The 21,874-nt window shown below is 54.1% G+C and overlaps 1 protein-coding gene across 1 annotated transcript in view; it reads right to left on the minus strand.

Annotated features, from left to right (window-relative positions):
- Positions 1-889: 889 nt before the first annotated feature.
- RXRA (retinoid X receptor alpha) overlaps positions 890-21,874 on the minus strand; it is a 114,130-nt gene continuing 93,145 nt past the window's right edge. The window contains exons 5-10 of the mRNA XM_074608543.1: positions 19,285-19,454; positions 13,442-13,571; positions 8,405-8,537; positions 7,173-7,264; positions 5,362-5,467; positions 890-1,610 (exon numbers count right to left, since the gene is read on the minus strand). Of these exons, the coding sequence (XP_074464644.1) occupies positions 1,463-1,610; positions 5,362-5,467; positions 7,173-7,264; positions 8,405-8,537; positions 13,442-13,571; positions 19,285-19,454 (779 nt within the window). The 3' untranslated portion in view covers positions 890-1,462. The remainder of the gene's footprint in view (positions 1,611-5,361; positions 5,468-7,172; positions 7,265-8,404; positions 8,538-13,441; positions 13,572-19,284; positions 19,455-21,874) is intronic.

Below are 21,874 nucleotides of genomic sequence, written 5' to 3' on the forward strand. Positions count from 1 at the left end.
CATCCCTGCCCAATGGAGGACATTCAGGGGAGGGGGAGCCCTCTTCTTGCTTCACCACTAATTAACAGCCCCAATTACCAGCCCGGCCAAGCACTCCCACTAATTGTTGCCTTGCAGTGTTTTGCACGGCAGCTGCTGAATCAACAGGAGCAGCCTCTTGGGCGAGCCGAACCCCCCGCGCGAGGTTAGGGCTCGGGCGCTGGTGGCCATGGGGACAATCCTGCGGTACCCAGGGCTGCTGCGAACCCGCAATACAGGCACGGAGCGGGTGTTTCGCCAAGCCCACCCCACCAGCTGGAAATGCCCCTCCAACCTTACCGAACCAGGTCAGGACCACAAAACTGAGAAGGAGCCATTGGCAGCACGACATCTCCCGCCGCTCCAACGCCACAGCCCTCGAAATAAAGTGTGGGTCTGGCAGGACCGGCGGGACCCAGCCTCGCCAGTGGGGCCAGGCCGGGTTGCTGGGCACAGGGCTGAGGGCAGGGGTCCGGCAAGACCCCAGGAGCTTGGGGATGGATGACGTTGAGTCCCTGGCAGCCTTAAAGCAAGCGCTCCAGCCGGCTCCTGTCCGCGTGGGCAGCTCCGCACCGAGCGCAGAGGCATCTTTGGGAAGAGCGGCGATGCCCGGCTGCTCTCCAGGATGGCAAGAGGGGATTTTTCAGGTGCTGCCGCCAGCAGGACCCTCTGCACAGAGGAAGAGAGGGCACCCCGGCCCCCCCATGCCACCGGCTGCCTCGTTATTTGAAGGGGGGGACAAAGCTCGATCCCAAATCCTCTGCTTTTCATTGAAAGGAGAAGGCTCTGCGCAGCCACGGGTGACTCATTTGTGGGGCATGGGCCGGGCCGCCTCTCCAGCCCGCCTCTCCCTCCGCGAAGTAACTACCGAGACTACTAATAATAGTTAGGAACCAAAAATAGAATTCTTTTTTTTTTTTTCCTTTTTTTTTTTTTCTTTCTTCTCTTCTCTTTTTCAAAAACTCCATCCCCTGAAAATAGCCAGCTGCAATCCGGTGAGTTCAACCACTCCCTTCGGCTTGTCCAAACCCCGCTGCCCCAAGGGCTGGGACTGGCCCCGGCCCCGCTCCTGCCCTGTGGAAATCACGCACGTGGGGTGATGCCAAGCTCGTCCGGCGGCTCATCCCGAAACTCATGGCACGGCAGGGGGGCCAGGACAGGTGTGCGAGCCGGGGCGGCAGGTGGCAAGCTCTCTCCGCTCCCACTTCTCTACATCTAGCGCAGGGAACCAGCGAGCAGGTCTTGAGACGCAGCAGTGACAGCAAAACGGACAAGGGTGAAGGCAACGAGGAGGCGAGGACGGCAGGGGCTCGCCCCGGGTCAGACGGTGCCTCCAGCGCTGGGGAGAGGAGGGAGGGACGGGCTGGGGCGGCGGCGGAGGAAAGCGGAGGAAGGGGCCCCACGAGACCCCGGCCGGGCGAGGGACTGACCCAGCAGCAGTTCTCTAAGTCATTTGATGGGGCGCTTCCAGCATTTCCATCAAGAAGGTGTCGATCGGCGTGTCGCCTATTAGCTTGAAGAAGAAGAGGTGCTCCAGGCATTTCAGGCCGATGGACCGGAGGGCTGGGAGACGGAGCAGGAGCTTTGCGAACCTGGGGGTAGGAGACATGACACGGTCAGACATCCCACCACAGCCCTGCTTCTGCCCTGACCCCCACAGCTTCTGTGGCCGCTCCTGCTCAGGAGTCAAACGCAACATATTTTGCTAGCAAAAGCATGGGGCTACACCCAGAGCTGTGCAGAGAAATCATTAATTATGTCCCCAGCCTTGAAGATCAGGCAGCCACGGTGGCAATTCCCAACAAACATCTGCTGATAGCTGAGCTGGAAGAGCAAGATAAGAAATGGAAGGCCATCCCTGCACTGGGGTGCACCACTGGCTCCGGGCATCCGTGTCGCGTTGTGTGTGATACCGTACAGCGAGCACCCCGAGACGCTGGCGGGGTCCCCGCACCGCAGCCATGGTGAGGAGGCACCGCGGGGCCAGCCCTGTCCCAGGCAGCGGCACAAGCGGCTTCAGCAGCTTGATCTTCGCTCAGGGAAAAGGGCAAGCAGCCGGGCAGGGGGCAGCGCAGATGCTGAGTGGGGTTAGCTGGCACTTGGCTCAGCGATGCCCCTTCCCTCAAGGCTCCATGCACTTCCCAGGCAGCTCCGCCAACCATCGCTCCCATCGCTCAGGCTGCCGAGCCCCGGGGGCTGCTGGCGCGGCAGAAACCCAGCTGACAGCCGGGCTGGAGGCACCTCGGGGGTGAAGCCAATGGAAGGAGACAAGGGCTTTGACGCAAAAGCTGGAAGGAGAGCGGCAAATCAGCCAGGACACAGGGTGCTCCCCTTCTCCCTGCCCCAGCGCGGGGCTCCGACAAGCCCCAGCCAAACAAAAGCCCTTTCTCCGACGCTTGTCAGGTCGCACCCTCGATGCCGGCAAGAGCCGACAGGCAGGAGGGCTGCGCAGGCGGGCAGGGGAGAGCCAGGGGGGCTGGGGAGAGCCGACAGCGCTGCAGGAGCCGACTGGGACGAAGGAGACGAGCCCAAGGGCCGGCCATGCTGGGGAAAGGCTGCTGTGTTGGGCTGCGAGGGCGGCAGGAGGCTGCGGAGCTGGGAGAAAGCCAACGGCTCCTTCCAGGGTGCTCCTGAGCATCCCGGGACGCCACCCGGGGTGTCCCCAACCTTCCTGCCCGTGTCCCGGGGGTGCAGGCAGCAACCCCAGGCGCTGCGGAATGCCACCTCCCCGCTCTCACAACGGGGAAAAGGCCCTTTAATAGCCGGGAGTGCATTTATTTGTTTTAACTGCTGCACAATCAGGGCTTGAACATAAGCAAAGGCCGGAACCAGCCCGGGAAGAAGGGGACTCTAGAAAACCCACACATAGAGAGAGACATGCACAAGCACACAGATATTATACATGCATGCACACTTCTCTCTCTATATTTTTTTTTTTTTATTTTTTTTTTCTGCTGAGCTGGCGAGAAGGGTGGGAGCAGAGCCAGGAAAAACAAATCAGTCCTACCATCCCATTCAGGAAGTTTCACTTTAAACCAAACCAGATGATGGCTCCAGCCCTCGGATACGTTTAACTGTGAGATAACCAGCCCGCAGCACAACGTGCCAGCGCTGCGGCTGGAGGCAGGGAAAGAGGCGGGGGGGGCGGGGGGGGCCAGAAAATAGCCCCGATTCCCCGCGGCTGCTCGGTGTCACGTACGCACCGTGCCCGCCCCGCCGAGGAGCAGGGGCTGGGGCACGGGGAGCACGGCTGGGTTTTTCCTAGGAATGCCTCCCTCCGACTCGCTGCCGCGGAGAAGTTCCCTTTTGGTGTTTACATGGTGCTCACGAGCTCTCGCTGGCCGGGGACTGGGCTGAAGTCACGGCACCGAAGGGCAGCTGAAGCCAAGCGCTCGCCACAGCCCCGCGCAGGGGAGGGCGCCCGCCACGGGCTCGACCAGGCGTTTGCTCAACAACCACAGGAAGAACTTGTTTCCAGCCCCAGATGGTGATCGCATTGTGCCATGAGACCAGGAGGATGGAGAGAGCTCTTGAGAGCTTTGTTTAGCTCTTGTGCAATTCTGGACTCCCGGCCCACGAGTTAACCCTCCCGAGCCACCTGGGCTTATTCCACCACTGTCCTGCGCCATGCAAGAGATGCAGCAAGGTCAGCAATGCCCAGTCACGGCTCTCGGGACAGCCCTAAGCATGCAAAAACCTTTAAGGTCACCAAAGGAGGGTGTGAGGATCACACAAGGAGGTCCTCAGCCCAATGTCATTCAAAGCCAGTGAGAGATCAAACTCCAGCGCCTCCGGTGCAGCTACCGGACCTAAAACGCTCCCTTACACATCGCTGATCATTGAGGTGGAGCCCTGGGGAACTGATGTTTCTGGTGGCTCAGCGACTTTGCTCAGTCATGCACAGCGGCTTCGTGGTGCTGTGGTCGATGAAGAGCGGGGCTGTCCCCACGCCAGCCCCCTGCCCAGCCCCATCCCAGCCTGCGGCAGCGGCACGCGAGGGCAGCACGACTCGGCTGCGGACGCTGGATGCCTGTGCGAAGCAAAGAGTTCATCCCACCACGGGAATAACCCAGGAGAGCTGCTGGGCAGCATTCCCAAGGCAGCTCTCCCTGTGCCAGGTATGGCTGGCTGCTCGTTGTGAGCCCCAAGGGGAGCAGAGCTCCTCTGAAACACTAGGACAGCCACAGCCCAGGCTCCGGGTCTGGATTTGCTTAGGAACGCCAATTGAATAACGGTTTTTGGAGGCTGGGGTCCAAACAAACCACCCTGGGGAGGAGAGGTAACCACCCCTGCTCTGCGCATCCCTCACTTCCCTCCTCACCGCAAAGTCAAACATACCCAACGGTACCTTCATCCTAACTCTCCACGCCACAAGCCAACCATGAACATCCAAGAAGCCCCTTTACAACATCTTTTTTCATCTGCCAGCACACTGGTACCCAAAGGGGGGAAAAACGCCCAATATTGCTTCTGAGGGTGTGATCTGCCCACTGCATTCATTGCTCTAAGAGCATCCTTTTTTTTTTTTTTTTAACCATCCACACACGCAAGACCGGGAATGCAGGTGAGACGCAAATCCCAGTGGCCTGGGCTGTTTTTCCCAATATTCACGCCTCAGCAGCGATACGCACCACCAGCAGTTTCCAGCGCTTTGCTTGGTTTCTCAAATGACTGTCAGTAACTTAACTGGCAGTTGCCAACTTCAGGCTGTAACTGGGAAAATGCGCCCACTCAGCTCCAGAGCGGTCCAGGAAAGCATTCCTAATTCCCCCTCCCATTCCCAGCTGGACCGGGGGAGGTGGGGAGGGGAGAGAAGAGCATCAATTGAGGCTTTCACTTCCCAGCAATGATGCTCATCTGCCACTGAAATTAACTCCGTGTGCGGCTTATTTTCGCTGTGGTTTGCTCTCCGTGGTTGCCAAAAGGGAAACGATACCCCTTCCCCCATGTGCTCATCCCACCACTGCGGCCGCAGGAGCCGGGGCTCCTCAGGTCTCGGCACCGCCGGTACTGCCCGACCTTGTCCTGGCTGCGCTGCATGTACTGCTGTGGGAATAAAGACCACTCTGCACTTCACAGGGGGCTTTTCTAAGGACGTTCAGAGCTGACGCAGGTAGAAACGAGTGGTTTTACTTTGCAGGCAACTGTTCGCTCCCAGAAGACACGGGAACAGAGAGCCCTAAATGGAAGGGACCCAGCACCCACAAGCTGCAGCGACCTCAAGGACGGCACTCGGACCCCATCGTGGGCTGTAGCACCCATAGCACCGTCTGCAGCACCCTTTGCAGGGGGATTTGCGGGGGTGGGAGGCTGCAGGAGGAGAGGACACAGCCAGCAACTCACCTCCCGGGCTGGTCGGGGTATTTGTGTTTGCAGTACGCCTCTAGCGACGCGTACACCTTCTCCCGTAACGCCTCCACCTCAGCCGGGTTGGAGAGACCTTTCGAGTCTGAAAGGCAATGAAAGGACCATCAGCCAAAAAACCTCCAGGGTCTGCAGGCAGGCAAAGACCCCCCTGTTCATCCCCTCAGCCCCCTCCATCCCTCCCAGCACCACCAGACCAAGGCCAAGTGTGGATACAGGGTGCGAACCCCCGGAATTTGGGCAGTACCTAACACCTCCCGGGGAGCCTTCGAGCCCTGACAGGTTTGCCCTGTAACTACAGACCTGTTTTATTCCATCTTATACCCCAACCTCAACCGTTTTGGCTCGTTCCAGCGGTCACAGACCCTCATGGAAAGGGTTTATGTCCCCCTCAAGTCCTGGGCTTGTGGGATTTCTCCTTCCGGCACGAAGCCCTGTGGCAGGGCCAAACAAAAAGCCCCCGCTCTGGCAGGTCCCCCGCGACGCGGCGAGGATCTGTTTTTAGTAGGGTGAAAGGGACAGTCAAGCAATCGATATCCCAAAGCACCAGCGCCGCGGGAACCTCTCCAGATTCCCCTTCTTTTACCATATACGGCTAATCCCAAATTACAGACAATAAATTACTGGTGATTACAAGGGGGGGGGGATAAAAAAAAAAAAAGAAAAAAAAAAAAAAGAAGTCGAGCAGAAAAACAAACCCAAGAAACAGCAATAAACCCTGCTGAAATTCCCTGGCCCCTTCGGTGGGAAAGGCCAGGGAAAGAGCCGTGCTTGGGCACAAACCAGGCTCCTGGGAGGGCAGGGAGGGGAAGGGGTGGCCGCAGATGTGGAGGCCTGCCCTCGGCTGCCATCTGCTTTTACTCTGGACTGACCCACTCCAGAATTTAGGGAACCCCCCCTCCAACAGAGCTGCAGAGGTATCTGCAGGCTGGCAGCCCATCGCCTGCGGCAGCGGGGCTTTGCTCTCCGAACCCCCGGCACTCAACCACCTTCTTCCCTTGGGCAGCTGGGGACAGAGGGGGAAAAAGTCAGCAGCCTCCTGGAGTCTGTAAAACTAAGCAAGCTGCGGACAAAAAATGAAGTTCTTGTGTATTTTATGAGCACGTTTCATGCCTTTCACCCTCTGCAGGCTCTGCAGAGGGCTTTTCCAGGAACGCAGTCAATAAAAGCCCTTGGATGTTGAGATCAGGAAACAGAGGGCAATAATGTCCATGCTCTAACTTTGCTCTAACCCATACCTCTGTCTTAAAGGATATATAGATTAATTTTTGCTCCTATTCAGGGACAACTCCCTCAAGCACCAGAACAGAGTCGCTGTAAAACTGGAAATCAGAGAATTGTGTAACGTTGATCAAGCCAAAGCCCCCCAGGCTCAGCTGAGAACTCAGCCCGTGAGCAGGAGTCAGCTCCAAAAGCAGCATTTGCCATCTCCTCGGATGATCACAGCCGAGTCCCGGCCAAGGCTGGGCCCTGCACGGAGAATGTTTTGGGCCATGAAACCATGCTGCCTGCTGCAAAGGGGAAAACACCCCTTGGAATGGGAGGCCTGGAGAGCAACCCTGGGCATGGATCCAGATCCATCCCTGACCTGCAAAGGACACGCTTGTAAGGTGGCAGATGCACCTGCAGCACTTAATTTGACTTTCCTTCTTGCCTCTCTTCCTTCTTGCCCTGTCCTCGGGAGTTGGGTGCCCTCGGTTATTTGCAATGGAGCTTTATAGGTAAGAAACGGAGCCAAAAGGACGCAGCATGAGCCAGGAGAGGACAGGAGAGAAGGTAATGGCATGTACCGGGGTTGAAGAGGACAATGGCTCGCAGGCAGCCTAGCTCTGTCTTGTCCATCTGCATGTCCCGCATTTTTGACACGAGTTCTGTCAGTACTCTGCAAAGGACACAGAAATCACAGGCGTCAGCGTTAAAAAGAAATGAAAAAAACACCCAGGTGTCAGACCCAGAGTGAGCTCCTCCGGAGCACGGTCAATGAAGTCATGGGATAGTGCTCGCTTATACCAGTGGAGGATATGCCCTCATTTTCCTCCTGTATCAAAAATAGCTCATTAGGAACATCAATAGTTCCTGTGAGATACAACAGGGACCATAAAAACTGGCTTCGTGCATTCACTGCAAGGCTTTGGCACCTGAGAAAGCTGCCTAAAAATAAAAAAATAATAATATAAAAAAAAACCCCAACAGGTATCTAAAAGCAATTTCCTCTGCCGGTAATTTTTATTACTCCCTTTGCTCTTACTGCAGGTGTCGGTCTTGAAATATTTTCCACTGATTGCCCAGTTTTTCCTGTTAGATCCTGCAGTGAAGTCATGATCTTGCACTTATGACCTCACAGGAAACAAATGATGTCACCCAGGTCCCAAGAACAATTTCCTTGCAAAGCAAAGCAGCAAAGGTGATGTGGTTTCCACTAAGTCGCCTCAAGATGAGTCTCGAGCAGACCATTTAAGCAGCGTCTGGAGCCACACTGTGGGTCAAACACGCTGGAAGTCTGGCTTTACAACACTTTCCCAAAGCACAAGATTAAAGAGCCCTCGGGATACGCATGTGGAACCTGCTGGGTATTTTTGGTGCTTTTTCATTGCGAAAATAAAATCACGTCTTGGTCCAATTAAAGATGAAAAGAAACAAAGGAGTGGCCTCCTCGTAACATTAGAAGGCATCTGGACCCCATGAAGGAGGCTTTGATTCGCACTGGGCAGCCTTCTCCCGCCGACTATTTCGGCCTGTTGGTTTCTGCAGGTTTAAGAGGAGGGATTTAATGTTGTTGCCTGCAGCAAGGACCACGAGGTTTCCACGCACGCTGTGGGATGGACACGCTTCAGCCTGAGCTCCTCCATGAGCCCATGTGCCAACGCATCTCCATCCGGCCCCTCGAGGAGGTGCACCGCGAGGAACGGAGACAGAGAGGGGGATGTCCAGGCAAGGTGGCCTGAGATGTGTTCCCCATTGTCCACCCATCCGTCCATCCGTCCATCCATCCACCCATCCATCCATCCCTCCCTCTGCCCACCTGTCGAAGATGGCCCCGACGCCAGCACTGTGCGCGCTGTTCCGGTGCACGTGGAGCCCGGTGGCTAAGAGGATCCCGTCTTTCACGGCTATGGAGCGGTGGGAGAAGGAGGCGATTAGGAGCTCATTCCACCCTGGGGAGGAGAAAACAACCAAGGCCGTAGGTTAGAGCCACAAGGTCCTCAGTGGGTTTGAGAACCATCAACGTCCCCTCCCCAATGGCGCTAAAAAGAGAGGAGGAAACTGCCCAAGAACCAGCTTTGCTGGAGTAACATGGCTGGACGTGGGAAGGGAGGGGGAGCCACCCCTTTCTTGGATGTCAGGGAAGGAAAAAACCATTAAGGAACAAACGCACTAAAAATATAACGCTAATAAGGGAAGCAGTTTCCTCTATAAACCTTGCAGGCACCAGAGCAAACAGCGCTCTGCCCTGCTCCTCTCGCCCTGAGCCTGCGAGTGGGTGTGGAGCCCTGCCTTCCCTCTCTGACCTTACGCTGCCTGCCTCTGAGCAGCTAAAGACCTATTAACGCTTTGTATCAGCTAATTGGGCTCATTTTCAGGCCTTAACAGGGCACAAAAGTTCATTCACCATTTTTCAGCTGTGTAAATCGGGACCGTGAAAACTCTTGCTGGCAGGTTTGTGGCTTCTGCCGTATAAATATTGGAAGGGACTGCCTCTCCCCAGGGATGTCCCACGTCCCTGACTGCTCCCGTAACAGCTTTCCATAGCTGCTTGGAAATCAGCTTTTGATTAGTTACTGGACATGCTACTTCAGGAGACTGGAAAGCACATCCTCTGAGCCCCGACACCGCCGGAGCAGTTTGGGCTGGTTACAAATGGGGAAGGGAAGGGAAGGGAGATGCGACCTCCCTCCCCGCCGTCCTGCTCCCCTTCCTAATCTAACATGTCGATAAATTCCTAAATCTGCTGCCACCTGCGTTCAAGAATTCAAACCCATAAGAAGAAGAACGCGAGTTCAAACCCATAAGCAGAAGAAATGCTGTAAACTTTGAAGGGTGGAAACGTAGGTGACTTTGAACCAGGAGAGGCATCTTCAATAAGACAAGATGGGTCTTCTGCAACCCTGGGGTGTCTCACGCTTATCTGATTGATTTACCCAGCCTGAAAAGATTGATTTACCCAACCTGAAAATTTTCTGGTGTCCAGAATGCAGCCCTTCCTGGCAGGGTCCAGAAACGTCAGGATATTTGATTTTATTTTTCTTTCCCAGGCTGGAAAAACAACACAACAATATCCTTCACCTCCTCTCCTCCTGCCACAGAAACACGTCTTTTCTCACTGACTGGAATAAATACAAGGTCCGCGTGTGCTGTGTTTACCTACTGTTGCAGAGATGGGTTGTGCCATTAGAAATGTTGACAAGGAATAAAGTTCACTCTTTCCTAAGTGGCTACAGGATGTTTCCACCCCAATCACGGGAACATTTATTTGGCTATTTACTGGGCGAGGCCTGGCACTCGCAGAGGGATTGCAACACTCTGAAACCCAAGGAGGACGCAGGAGAAGATGTGGGACTGCACCAGGAGCCTGCAGGAACCCTGCTCCATGGCCGAAGGGGACCTCCCAGAGCCAGACCCACAGAAAGGTGCCGTGGGTGCCTCCCACCAGCCGTCACACGCAGACCCCCAGCATCTCCACACGCAGCCCCTCCATGAAGCTCCAACTAACAGAAACCAGAGCTGGTCTGCAACATCCCTCCGTGGCACCAGCTTTCACAGCTCTGCCCTGACTCTTGGCCATCACCCAAGACCCCTCAGCGGCGGCTCTGCACAGCCCCAGCGGTGCCGAGTCCAGCCTCCGGCTTGCCAAGAATGGAATGGTTGAGGTTGGAAGGAACCTTTCAGATCATCGAGTCCAAATACATGGAAGTGGTGAGGCTGCGGGGTGCCACCAACATCTGTGCTGGGCTTATTCCAGCTAGGGAGCACTGGATTAACCAGCATCCTTCAGCTGAATTATTCCCATTTAGAGCTGGGATCTTTCAGCTGAAATGGGGAACCTATTTCTACCTGGTGCTTTCACTAGAGCATCTCCAAAGAGCGGAGAAGATGAAGAGGCAAACAGAAAAAATTAGGTATAACCACAGGCAGCAAATCCGAGTTAGAGATCAAACAAGTCTACCCGAAGACTTTTGCATTTCAGCCCAACCTCTGGAGAAGCAGAGCAGATTTCTTTGACTCTTGCGACTCCTTTCTCATCAAACAAGGTGGCTGCAGGCTCCGGAGATGCTTTGGCTCCTCTGGGGTAGAGAAGGCACCTGGCAGCGCAGTGACCATCGTGTTAATCCATCTCACTACCAAGTTTCCCCACCAGCCCTATAAAATGAAGTGCAGCTGCAGAGATGTAGTGCTCAGCATCCCCTGCCAGCCTGGCCTCGACACAGAGAAAACAGCAGGTTATTCCCATCTCAGCCACAGCAAGCTCGGAAACAAGAAAACCCAGGGAAAACAGGCTTAAAAGGCTGGGTTTTCCTTCTCCAAAAAGCTCAGAGAAGGAAGATTTTTAAATGATTCAGGATTAGAGGAAAGCTACTGCCGGCCCATCCAGCACCGCTCCTCCAAAGACGTGTGCTCCACTTAATTTTGCCTCCGAGGATGCATGACTGAACCTGACTGACGCTCTTAGCTAAATTTTAATACTTAAATATTTCATGGGCAGCTGTTCTCAGCAGACCACTCTCCTCACTCAATAATAGATAGAGCCACTGGTTAAAAGACTTGGGGGAGGTTATCTGAGGCCCTGACAGAGACGCTCGGAGCAGGGAGCCCATCGGAGCCGCTCCGGGTGCTCGGCCTGGCCATGGGGTTAGAGCCACCACAAAAACTGTGATGCGATGGGGTCTGCAGCCCCCTTTCCTCCTGCCCCACAGCGTGTCGCCTCCAGGATGCCAGCTCGAGCTGGTCATAACAAGCACCAGCACAAAGGAGAGAACATTAGGTCAGAAAGTCTTCAGTTCAGCTTGCATTAGCCTTCTTCTAAAGAGCAAGGAAAACCTTGAACTGTTGTTGTGGGGTTTGTTTCCATTGCACAAAAGAAAAAGGCAGCTTTTTGTCTGAATCCAGTTCTTCCCTGCGATATTTGCAGAAAGCCCTCAAAGATTTCTATAGAGATGCTTCCCCTGCTCATCCACTCTCACAAGAGGCTCTAGAGACCCTCTTCAAAAATACACTTTTTGTATTTTCCAGAGAGGGCCGTCAGCCAGCTCTGGCGATACTCAAATCCATAGAAAAATCAGACGAGTACCTTCACCGAAGGGCTAGAAGGAGCCAACCAGGGAGGGCATGGGACTTGGCCAAGTCTGCAGCAAGAATAAAACCCCCAAATTCTCCATTCCCAGGCTATTGCTGTAACCACTAGATGAAATGTGACTATAAAAATCTCCTTTCAGTAATATAAGAAGAGTAGAAAACCTACACCAGTAAATGGTGTGACTTAATCGCCCAGAAACCACTGAGGTCAAGGATTTCAGCGAGGTTGCAAGAGGGATTGGGTATTTGTATGTAGGGCCAAGGTACGAAGTTACACTGGTTGATAGTCAATAAAAAATTGCAGACAGTATTAAGATTCACACATTTGGGCTACAGTCAGCCTCATTAAACAGAATGACAGCTCGTGTTTGTGTGGTGGGAAGGGGAAAACACCAATCCCATCATCGTGCTTCTCTGGAGCCTTGAAGCCCCTTCTCATGAAACAACCTGGACAGACCTTGGACTGCGCAAGTTCTACATTTTGTGTTGAAACGAATATTTTGCACTTGGTTCTTCAAGCACTTTCCTGCACAATTTCATGGACATTTATTTTAGGGCACACACTCTCCACAGTAAGAAGCGAGGAACGCTGCCATCAAGGTGGATCAGCAGTGTCTTGCCTACAGAGGCCATTAACCCAAAGCCAGAAGAGTGCAGAAAGAAGAGCAAGCACCCCTGCAGGTTTTTCCCCTCTTGAATTCCCTAAAAAAGTGCATTTTGGGGAAAAAAGAGAAACTTCAAAACTACCAGGAACTTCAGAGTCCTTGGCTTGCTTGGGTTTGGCTGCCGGGCTGGTTTGCTCCAGGTAGCCCACCAGCTCGCCCTGCTCTGAGGCTGCGCCCCTGCTCTGCACCGGACTCCTCCATCGCTCCCTTCTGAATTTCCTTGACTACTTCGAGTAGCCAAGGTCTGTGTCTCTCATTGCCAAGCGGAGAGCTGTGTGCCACCGCCAGCCGTCAAGGTTTCACCCTGAAGTTTATCATTCAAGCCACTTCATCTGTCCCACTGACAACTTGCCTTCCCTCTTTGTTTAAGGGAGCAAAACTCTCCGCTGCGTCAAGCCAAAGCCTTTTTAATCACTTATCTGATGACTGGAGCTATGCAAAGAGCTTCATGCCTAAAATGCACCCTCGTCGAGCTCTGCTCTTAATTTCTTGCCCTCCCTGGTCTTTGTGCGTAACCTGCCGGCAGTAGGGGCTTGAATTTAGGCGATGGAAGAAGATCCTTGTCACAGCTAACTGCTTTTCACCTCCCAAAGCCTTCGTTCCTCCAGACCCCCTGCCAGCCAAGGAAATTTAAAATAAGCCCGGAGAATTTTATTTTCATCTTGGTGGGTGGGAGAGGGAGGGCGATATATTCTTCTCCCCTTTCTGGTTTTAATTATGATCAAACATTTCAGTTTGATGAAATTTCGTGGAGTCCCAAGCCCACTTGGTCCTTTCAAGTCTCAAGCCTGGGAGGAAGGCAGCGCGTAGCTCCTTCGGTTTAAATCACCCCGTGCACATCTCTGAGCTCATCAGCGACGAAGCCGGGCCATTTTTCAGCTGATTGGCAGCTGGTGCAACATTTTGGATCACATTCAGCAACACATCCCTTGGGGCTTTTTAAATCCTATTTAGCAATTGAATTATCAGAGGCTATTACTCAGAATCAGTTAACGGCTTTCAAGTCGCCGGGACCTAAATCTAAGTGTAATACTTGTCACCGTTGAGATGTGGCGCTCCTACGGCCCCGTGGCGGAGCCCGTGCGGGGATGGTTCCCACTCACCTGCTCGGAGCAAGATGACCTGGTCGTCCAGGGGCAGCTCGGAGAAGTGGGGGATCCTCTTGGCCCACTCCACCAGGGTGAAGAGCTGTTTGTCTGCTGCCTGGCATATGTTCGTCACCGGGTCATTGGGCTGCCAAGAAAAGGGAGATTGAAAGGTTTGGAGAAGGCAGAGCACGGGGAAGAAGAGAGGCTGGAGAAGCAGCTGAAGGGGCTTGTAGGGAAAGACACCAAAGTCAGGAGCACCCCAAAAGTGGACGTTATCAGACACAGGGAAAGGAGGTGACTTGGCTTCTCCACCACATGGTTTTACGTAGTTTTTAGCAAGCTCCTACAACAGGAACCAGGAGTGTTGAGACCCAATATCCATCACACTGACTGATGAACCAGACGATCTCCAGCCCAGGAGGCTCCCGCACCCGTGCAGCACGCACGCTCCCCGTGCCAGCATCTCCCAGCTCGATAAACCAGCTCCAGAGGGGGCATTACAGGAAAAAAAGAGAAAAACCCTTCCCTTTGAAATATTATCCAGTAACAAAAACCATCTGCTCTCAAGGAGGACAGTCAGCCTAAACACACCAAATCCCTGTTTAAAGGAACTGCTAACAGCTCAAGTGGGCTTGTGATTAGGAACTGGAAGAGACTGTCTAACCCCAGCGAAGACAGACCTCACGAGTGCGAGTGTGTCTAAAGGGTTTACCTCTCTGGACAGGGATATATGAGCCCCTCCACACATCCCACTGTAATCCCTGCTGATATCTAGCAGCTTTGATTGTATGATTATTTTTCTTCCATGTCCTTAAAAGAGCAGTTTCCAAATCGGAGGAGGAGTGTTTACTTCATCCCCGGATCGCAGGGGGAAGGGGAGGGAACTCAGCGCGGCCGAGGCAGAGCAGACACGACCACCAGCACCTCCTCTCCCTCTGGCAAGTCTCAGTTTCAGCCAAGACAAGGCCATTCCTCACCGCAAGCTGGTTGCAACCCCCTCTCCCAGGCTGGGCAGATGAGGACCACGCTGCTGAGTCTCACTCCTGCCCCCCGGAGCCACACCCCGGACCCCTGCCCCGTCCCCTCTGCCGTCCCCTGGCAGCAAATGCAATCTCTGTGCCTCAGTGGCCAATGTCTCCCCCTTCTCCAGGCTTAAAATAACCAGCATCTGGCAAGCTCAAGGGCGCCCGCCTTCAAAGTATTTTCACCTGTTGCGTGCAGAGATGGATGGGCATGGGCTGGCGTTCAGCAGCGCAGCTGAGGAGCCGGGAGCATCGTTGCGGGGATTTTCCCCTCCTTGCTCTGCCCATCTCCAGCAGGTCCCTGAGGGGTGCGAGGGCAGGGGAGTCTCGCTCCGAGGGAGCTGGGGCTCTTCCCTGGGGAAGGGGAGATGAGCAGGGACTGGGCTTTTCCCTGGAAGTGGGAGAAAAGATGGGATTTCCTCTGGACAACAGGAAGACCCTAAACTGGGTGTGAGGAGGAGCTCTGCAGGGTCGAGTGCTTCACTGGAAACATGGGGAACATCAGCATTCAGAGGCATTTGCAGGAAGGGTGAGAAGGGACACCCTTGGCTAGAGGAACATCACCAAGTCATACGAGCGTGGTCAGTAGCTGGAGCAGCCAGGTGGAGAATCCAGGCATCCTGGATCCCACGGGTGGGATGGGGATGGAGCCCTGCGTGCCCCGGAGCGGGACATGACTTACGGGAGACCCCATCCTCCAGCAGAACCTGACCCATGAAGCAACAGGTGCCTGCACAGCCCCATGACAGGGGTATTTTAGGAAAGTTAGGTGTTTTTGCCAAAGCTTTCATCAGGGGTTGCTTCTGGGCAGGTTGTCACCGTCTCTAGGACTCGCCCTGATGCAGCAAGATGGGCTCCAGGTCTCCCAGCCCAGGCTGCATCGCCGCTGCTCTGCAGGCAGCACAAGCTGTACCCAGCCTTCCGTGCTTCGTAAAAAGCCTCAGCGAGGGGCCCAGCCTTTAATTACACCTCAGATGGCAGTTCCTGGAACCACCACGGTGCTTCCTGGCAGAACTTAATCACCGTTGCTTGAAAGGCGGCTAAAAGTATCATCCCTGCCGGCTGAAAGGGACCTGCCTGTCTCCAGGAGGGGATCTGCCAAGCGGTGCTAGAAACCCTCCCCGTGCAGGGTAAGCAAATCCCCCCCTGCAGTAAATAGCAAGGGCACGGTGCCGGAGTGTGACAGAATGAAAGGACACGCGGGCACCTGATCCTTCTGGAAAACCGGAGCTTGGAGACATCTTCCAGAAAATGGTGACTTGAAACCAGCCTCTCAAAGGCCAATTAAGAGCTAATGGGGATAACACCTCTCAGTTACAGGCTTTGCCTTTCAGTGGCCAGGAGCCCATCCGAGGTGGTGCTTACGCTGCAGGAGCCCAGCTTCACGGCTGCCGGGGACGGGGGGCAGAGGCAAACCCATCCTCATGCCCCATCGTACTGCCTGGGGACAGGTACCTGCCAGGGGCGTTCGGCCAGTCCCCCCAGCTCCCAAGGGAGAGGGACCACACAGGGTCTGGGGGCTTCCTGGGACACACAGCGTGGAGGAATCCTGCAGCCGTGCTCATTCACAGCTTGTGAGAACCTCCCGAAGGGTTTATGCCCTTTGCCACGATCTGACGTCAGGCAACCATCGCAATTAGCAGCTATTTGCAGTGGCTGAAGAGCAGTTATCAGGGGCTCACTGGTGCCATTACTTCAAGTAGCTGTTTTAGTGATGGTCATGACATGCTAGTCTTGGCACCCTCCTACCACCCAAGGCAGGGAGTAGATTTGCAAGGGAACATCCCTCTCTGTCTTAGCCGCTTTCAGCCTGGCTCAGCGTCCTTCCCCGTCCTGTCCGTGACACCCACAAGGATCACGCCCCACTGCTCTCCCCTTTCACCATTACAGCTTCAAACCATGAACGCACCCCATCCTCCCTGGTGTCAATCCAGGTGTCAGGATGGAGACATGGGTCCCCTCCCCAGTCACGTACTTGGAGCAGCACCCTTAACCAGCAACAATGCGGTTAGACACCAGGGCTGCTGGGACAGATCGCAGGCTGCAGCCACCCTGCCCTCCCCTTTTACCAGCTCCGAAGACTGTGCTGAAGCCGCACAGTTGGGTGCCACACTGTCCCAGGAGGAAGAAATCAGTGCCAGCGCCACCACAGGGACCCCCCTCATCCAGGGTTGGGATCTCTGCTCTCAGAGCAGCCAGGGGACCGTGGCACAAGGTGACAGTCACAGACACGAGAGCATCTGGGAGAGGAGGGTGTTAACTCCCACAGCATCCCACCACCTCCAGCCTGGTGGAAACGTTGCCCTCGCAAGCGCTGGAGCTCCCCGGCAGCGTTCGGTGCAGATGGACTAAGGTGCAGGGGCGCAAATAAAAGGACCCAACGTAGCCGGCTAACGGGAAGCAGCTTGCATTTTACCCCGTGTCTATTAGGGACTAAATTTGTCTGCCTTTCCATCCCAGGGGCTCTCTGGGGAGGGCTGGGAGGAGGGCAGCTCCTCCGTCTTCCCTCGCCTCATCCGGTGGCCTCGTCACCGGGAGCTGCTGATCTCATACATCTGCTAAACCTGCTACAAATGTCACCTCATCGACAGAAGCCGCTTGACAATAATAGGGCATTTCAACAAGCCTCCTGCTTCTATTTAGATGCAACACACATCCTTGTTCACAGTAATGCGTGTTGAATTATGCAGGAACCAGCTTTCAATTTGCTACAAGAGACTGAGGAGACGCAGTGCCAGACGAAGCCATTTATTTCAGCTCGGCTCTCTGGGGTTTGTTTTCAAGTCAGCACAATGCTGGCTACAACTCCCCTGAAGTATTTTTAATCCTGATAGCCGTCACAGCTTCTCCAAGCCCCACGCTAACCACGGCTGAGCTGCCTCCTCCAAAAAAGCCCCTTGAATCTTCCTGGCGATGGGACCCTCTGGCTGGAGGCATCACTGACTGCAGGGTGCAACTGGGCCATCAAATACAGGGGAGCCCCATGGCCCTGGAGCTGCTTCTGGAGAGTTTCCCTTAGGAATCACAGAATGGTTTGGGTTGGAAGGGACCTTAAAGATCATCTAGTTCCAGCCCCCTGCCCTGGGCAGGGACACCTTCCACTAGACCAGGTTGCTCAAAGCCCCGTCCAACATGGTCTTGGACACCTCCAGGGATGGGGCAAATTGTCTCTGTCCTTAGCAGGAAGCCTGCTGCACCAAAAAGCCTCACTTAGCAAGCCAGCCATATAGCATCCTTGTAGGTAAAGGCCAAAAAGAGCATCCCATAGAGGCAGTCAAGACTTAAGACTCCTACAAGGAGCAGCCTGACTCTCAGATCTCTTGTCAAGCCCTCCCAGATAAGGTATTCCCTGCTCAATCCTCCAGCCTCATATGAAGAAAGAGATAAAGTATTATTGTAGCAGAAAATAAATACTGCAGAGACCTTCCACTTCCCAGAAATAGCTGCATTTCATCATCTCAGCCTCACCGACACCTAGCACAGAGCGACAGGAGATGCAGAGGGATATTGCGGCGTTCCTGCTCTCCTGGGTGAGCCAGCCCCAGCTGCACCTCTGTGCCCCCCCGAAGGACTGCTAGGCAGCCAGGAGATGCTGCCACGCCAGCAGCAAGCCTGGCAACAGCTAGCAGGGTCTTGGGCTCGCTTATACCCTCTGACGCCCGGGGTGACGCCTGGCAGCAGTGGTGTCCCCTCCTGCAAACACAGAAGGCATCGCCGAAAGGCAAATGGGAAATGAAACACGTGCAGCCGACCCTGGCCCCAAAAGCACACACACAACGGGGCACGGCAGTTTATTTTTCTTCCTCTCCCTCTCTTTGCTTTGAGACTTCCCAGTGCCACAGCATCCCAGGGCTTCCCCGGTGCACCCGGGATGGGGGTAATTAGCGCCACTCCTGACCCTACTGCTGTATTAGTTGCCTCGACCGCAGTCCTGTTCCCTATTCCCATGACTTTCATGGGAAGAGGGTCTATGGAGGAATGGGGACCGCATCCTAAATGCTGCCTAGGCTGGGCAGCAAACACTTTCTCTGCAATAGGGCTCTTCATGAGGGTTTGGCGTAGGGTCTATCCTAGAAACAGAATTTCAGAGGACAGGTGGGTTCTCCCACCGGAGGCTTTCTCTAAGCAAGGCTAAAACCTGCTGATAAGGGAATCTCTTAGGAAAGGCACCAAGACAGTTTCCCTCATCACAGCTTCTCACTCCTTTCCCATTTCCCTGTCAGCCACCTCTTGTTTACACGAGGTCCTGTTGGCGGCCACGTGTTTCGACCAGCCCCAGTTACAATGCAAGCTTCTGAACGAGAAAGGACCTTGAAAGCAAACTGCTCGAGGTTTTCTCTGCTCAGAGCCCAGCAGCTGTATCATTCTGCACCTGAAAGGTCGCACCCCAATTTTACAGCTCTTATCTCTTTGCACTTCAGCCACACAGCTCTGTTTATTGGCTCCGTTGGACTCTGAACTCTTCAGAGCACGCGGTGTCTTCCTGCCTTTTAGCACGAAGGGCTGTTAACTAAAACAAAATCTTCTCTGTGAGCCCTTCTAATTACACCTTACAGTATCTGTTCCTTCGTTACAGCTGTGGGACAGACACGTACCGGTGCTGGTGGCTGCGCAGGGGCAGAGGGGTTTGCTTCCCTCGTGCTTTCATCTAACCCCACATATGGCACCTACAGCAGAGCTAAGAACTTGCATTTCTGAGCGCTAATTACTTCTTTTCCCATAAGATAACCCCTCTCTGACCTAGGCTGTATTCGTGCTAGGTCAGTCCTGAGGCCCCACAAGCCACCCCTTCTGTCCCGAGTGCCCGTGACGGGGCCAAGGAGAGAGGTCCCTTACCGAGCTCGGCGTCAAGCCCATATTCGCTTCAATGTACGTCTCTGTCTTTGGCTCCACCGCGAGTTCAGCTTCCAAGATCTTTTCCACGGGCATGTCCTCGTTGGCGCTACTTGTTGATTCCACCTCGTTCTCGTTGCGGTCCTTCCCCCGCTGCCTCTCCTCCTGGACGGCTGGAAGTGGACAGAGAAGGGACAGTGTCAGTCTAGAGCTCCTGGCCATGGTGTCACGGGCTGAGCTGGGACCCCGACGCTCCATGGAGCCACGGGTGTTACTTAGCCATGAAAACCTAAAGCATCCTCAGACCTGTAGGATCACACAGACATCTGATGTGGGTTCTCCCACCTGACCTTTCCAGCAGTGTGATCAGTGGGCTTGGATAGTCCAAGGGGGTGCGAGGTTTAGGGAAGCTGCCGAGCAGCCCTGGCCTGGGAGAACTGCTCCATGTCTGCTCCCGTGGGAGCACGGGGAGGGAGGCTCCCGCTCAGACCTGGCCTCTGCTGGGAAACTCCCCCTTCTGCAGAGGGAGAAGCCCTGGAAGCAAAAAGGTTAAAGACAAATGATGAAAAGCACAAGAAGCAACACGGCGAGTCACCACGGGAGAGGGAAACAGATGGGTGACGTGATAGTATAAAGGAATCCTAAAGAAAAGAGAAATCGTTTGAAGCGTGAGTCCAGAGTTCAACCATCTTCTAAGCCTGTTAGTGCTGCATTCCCGTGGAGGTCATGTCATGCGTCTAGTTGCCTGGGCCGGCAGTCATGCCGAGGGCTGCCGCGAGGCTCCGCGGCAGGATGGTGCTACCGTGGGACAGGAGCCGGGGGCCGGGATCTGCCGCAGGGGCTCCATGCAAACCACCATCCCGTCTTTGTCTCCGGGCAACTCCTGAACAGACAGGAGAGACCTGTCCCAAATCCTGCGTGGTAGGAGTGATCTAGCCAGAAGCACGTCACATGCTGATGAGTTAATGTCTGAACAGCGCAGAGATGAAAGACGCTTATTAGATGCTAATAACATTATTATTAATGATCTCCCTTTGAAACCGGCACACACGCTTTCCCTAAACCTGGAAAGTAGCTTTATGCAGACAGTTACACCAGTAACTATCTCTATCTCCATCATCACGTTACATATCCTAAATCACACACTTTTCCACGCACCATTGCTTCCCACAGTGCGTTTTAGCCCAGTCTAGCCGAGAACAGCCCAAGCAACTGGAGTCTCCATCCCTGGTCATGAGAGACAACTCCCCGAACGCGTCCAGCTCTTTGCTGGGGACTGAATGAGGCATTCAGTAATGTAAAAAGCCCGCTATTTATTGACATTTATCCTAACACTTTACCTCTCTGCTGAATTTGAAGCGGGTTATGTGATGTTAAGAGAAAGCAGCAGGGGCACAGGGATTGCTCGAAGGAAATCAGAGCTGTCCGTAACACAATAAGGCTTTTCAGGCAATCAGTGGGACCAGCTCCGTGCCAAGCGCAAAAATAAAACCTACAATATAAAACTTATTTCTTAAAAAACCCGGAAATTAAGACACATGCTGCAAGAGTCCTATATGGACGTTGATCCCATTAACCCAGCTCCACCCCACCACGCGAAGGCCTGGGGCTGGTTTCCATTGCTCGTCTCCCGCCCCCCTGCTCCTGCAGCCGCCGCTTGCTGCACATCAGGCTCCTTCCATGTGAAAGCTGTTATGCAAAAAAAAAAAAAAGCAAGAGGTTATTTTTTTTTTTGCAAGCTGCTCTTAAGTTTTATGGGCTGCAGAGGCTCCCGAGGCCCAGGCAGCGTTTTCTGCTTGGGCTGCCGGAGCCAGGTGAGCGGCTGCTGCCGGAGCTCGGATTTGTGTCGTGGCTTTTGTCCATCTGGCTCTCGTCTGGCACGGATTCTTCTCTTCGCTTTTTCAGGCCAACATAAAATCCTGCTCAGATTTCTCCCACCCCACCCCCCCGCACCCCACACTCCTGTTTTCTCAATCATCAAAAGGCTAGAAATTTTTGCTTAATGCCAACCCTTCCTCAACAGCACAGATGCACCAACACTCCTTTGGGCGCATTAGAAGAGATAAAACACCTACTAAATAACAGAAAATCCTAAGAGAAAGGCAAACCCTCAACAAATGGGATTTTTTAAAATGACTTAAATGCCAAAGACCTGAGGCACAGTCACAGCAGGTCTCAAGGATAAAGGTGCAAAGCGTGGTTCCTTGCTCGGAGATCAACCACCTCCACCGCCGGGAAGGGGTTTTAGTTCAAAAACTACATCCTCTTGCTCAGCCGCCAGTGACTTGGTTGGACACTGGGATTTGTCGGAAAGCGTCGCTGAGGTCTGGGGAGACAGTGGCTACTTAAAGCCTTAAATCTGCAAATCTCAAGCCAATCAAAACCAACAGCCACATTCTTGGAGGTGAAGAATCAGACACACCTGAAGGGTTATTGCAGAGTGAACCCTACAGGTCATCGGGACAGCGTTTGCTAGTGATTAGGCTGAATTTAGCGGATATAAACAATAGGTGGAAGGGACAGATGGAGAAGTTATTCCTATTGATCTGCGCTTTGAGCTGCTACACCAGAAAGTTGGTGCTGCTGCTCGCTG

The sequence above is a fragment of the Larus michahellis genome, chromosome 15 (genome assembly GCF_964199755.1).
Source record: "Larus michahellis chromosome 15, bLarMic1.1, whole genome shotgun sequence".
Taxonomy (NCBI): Eukaryota; Metazoa; Chordata; class Aves; order Charadriiformes; family Laridae; genus Larus; species Larus michahellis.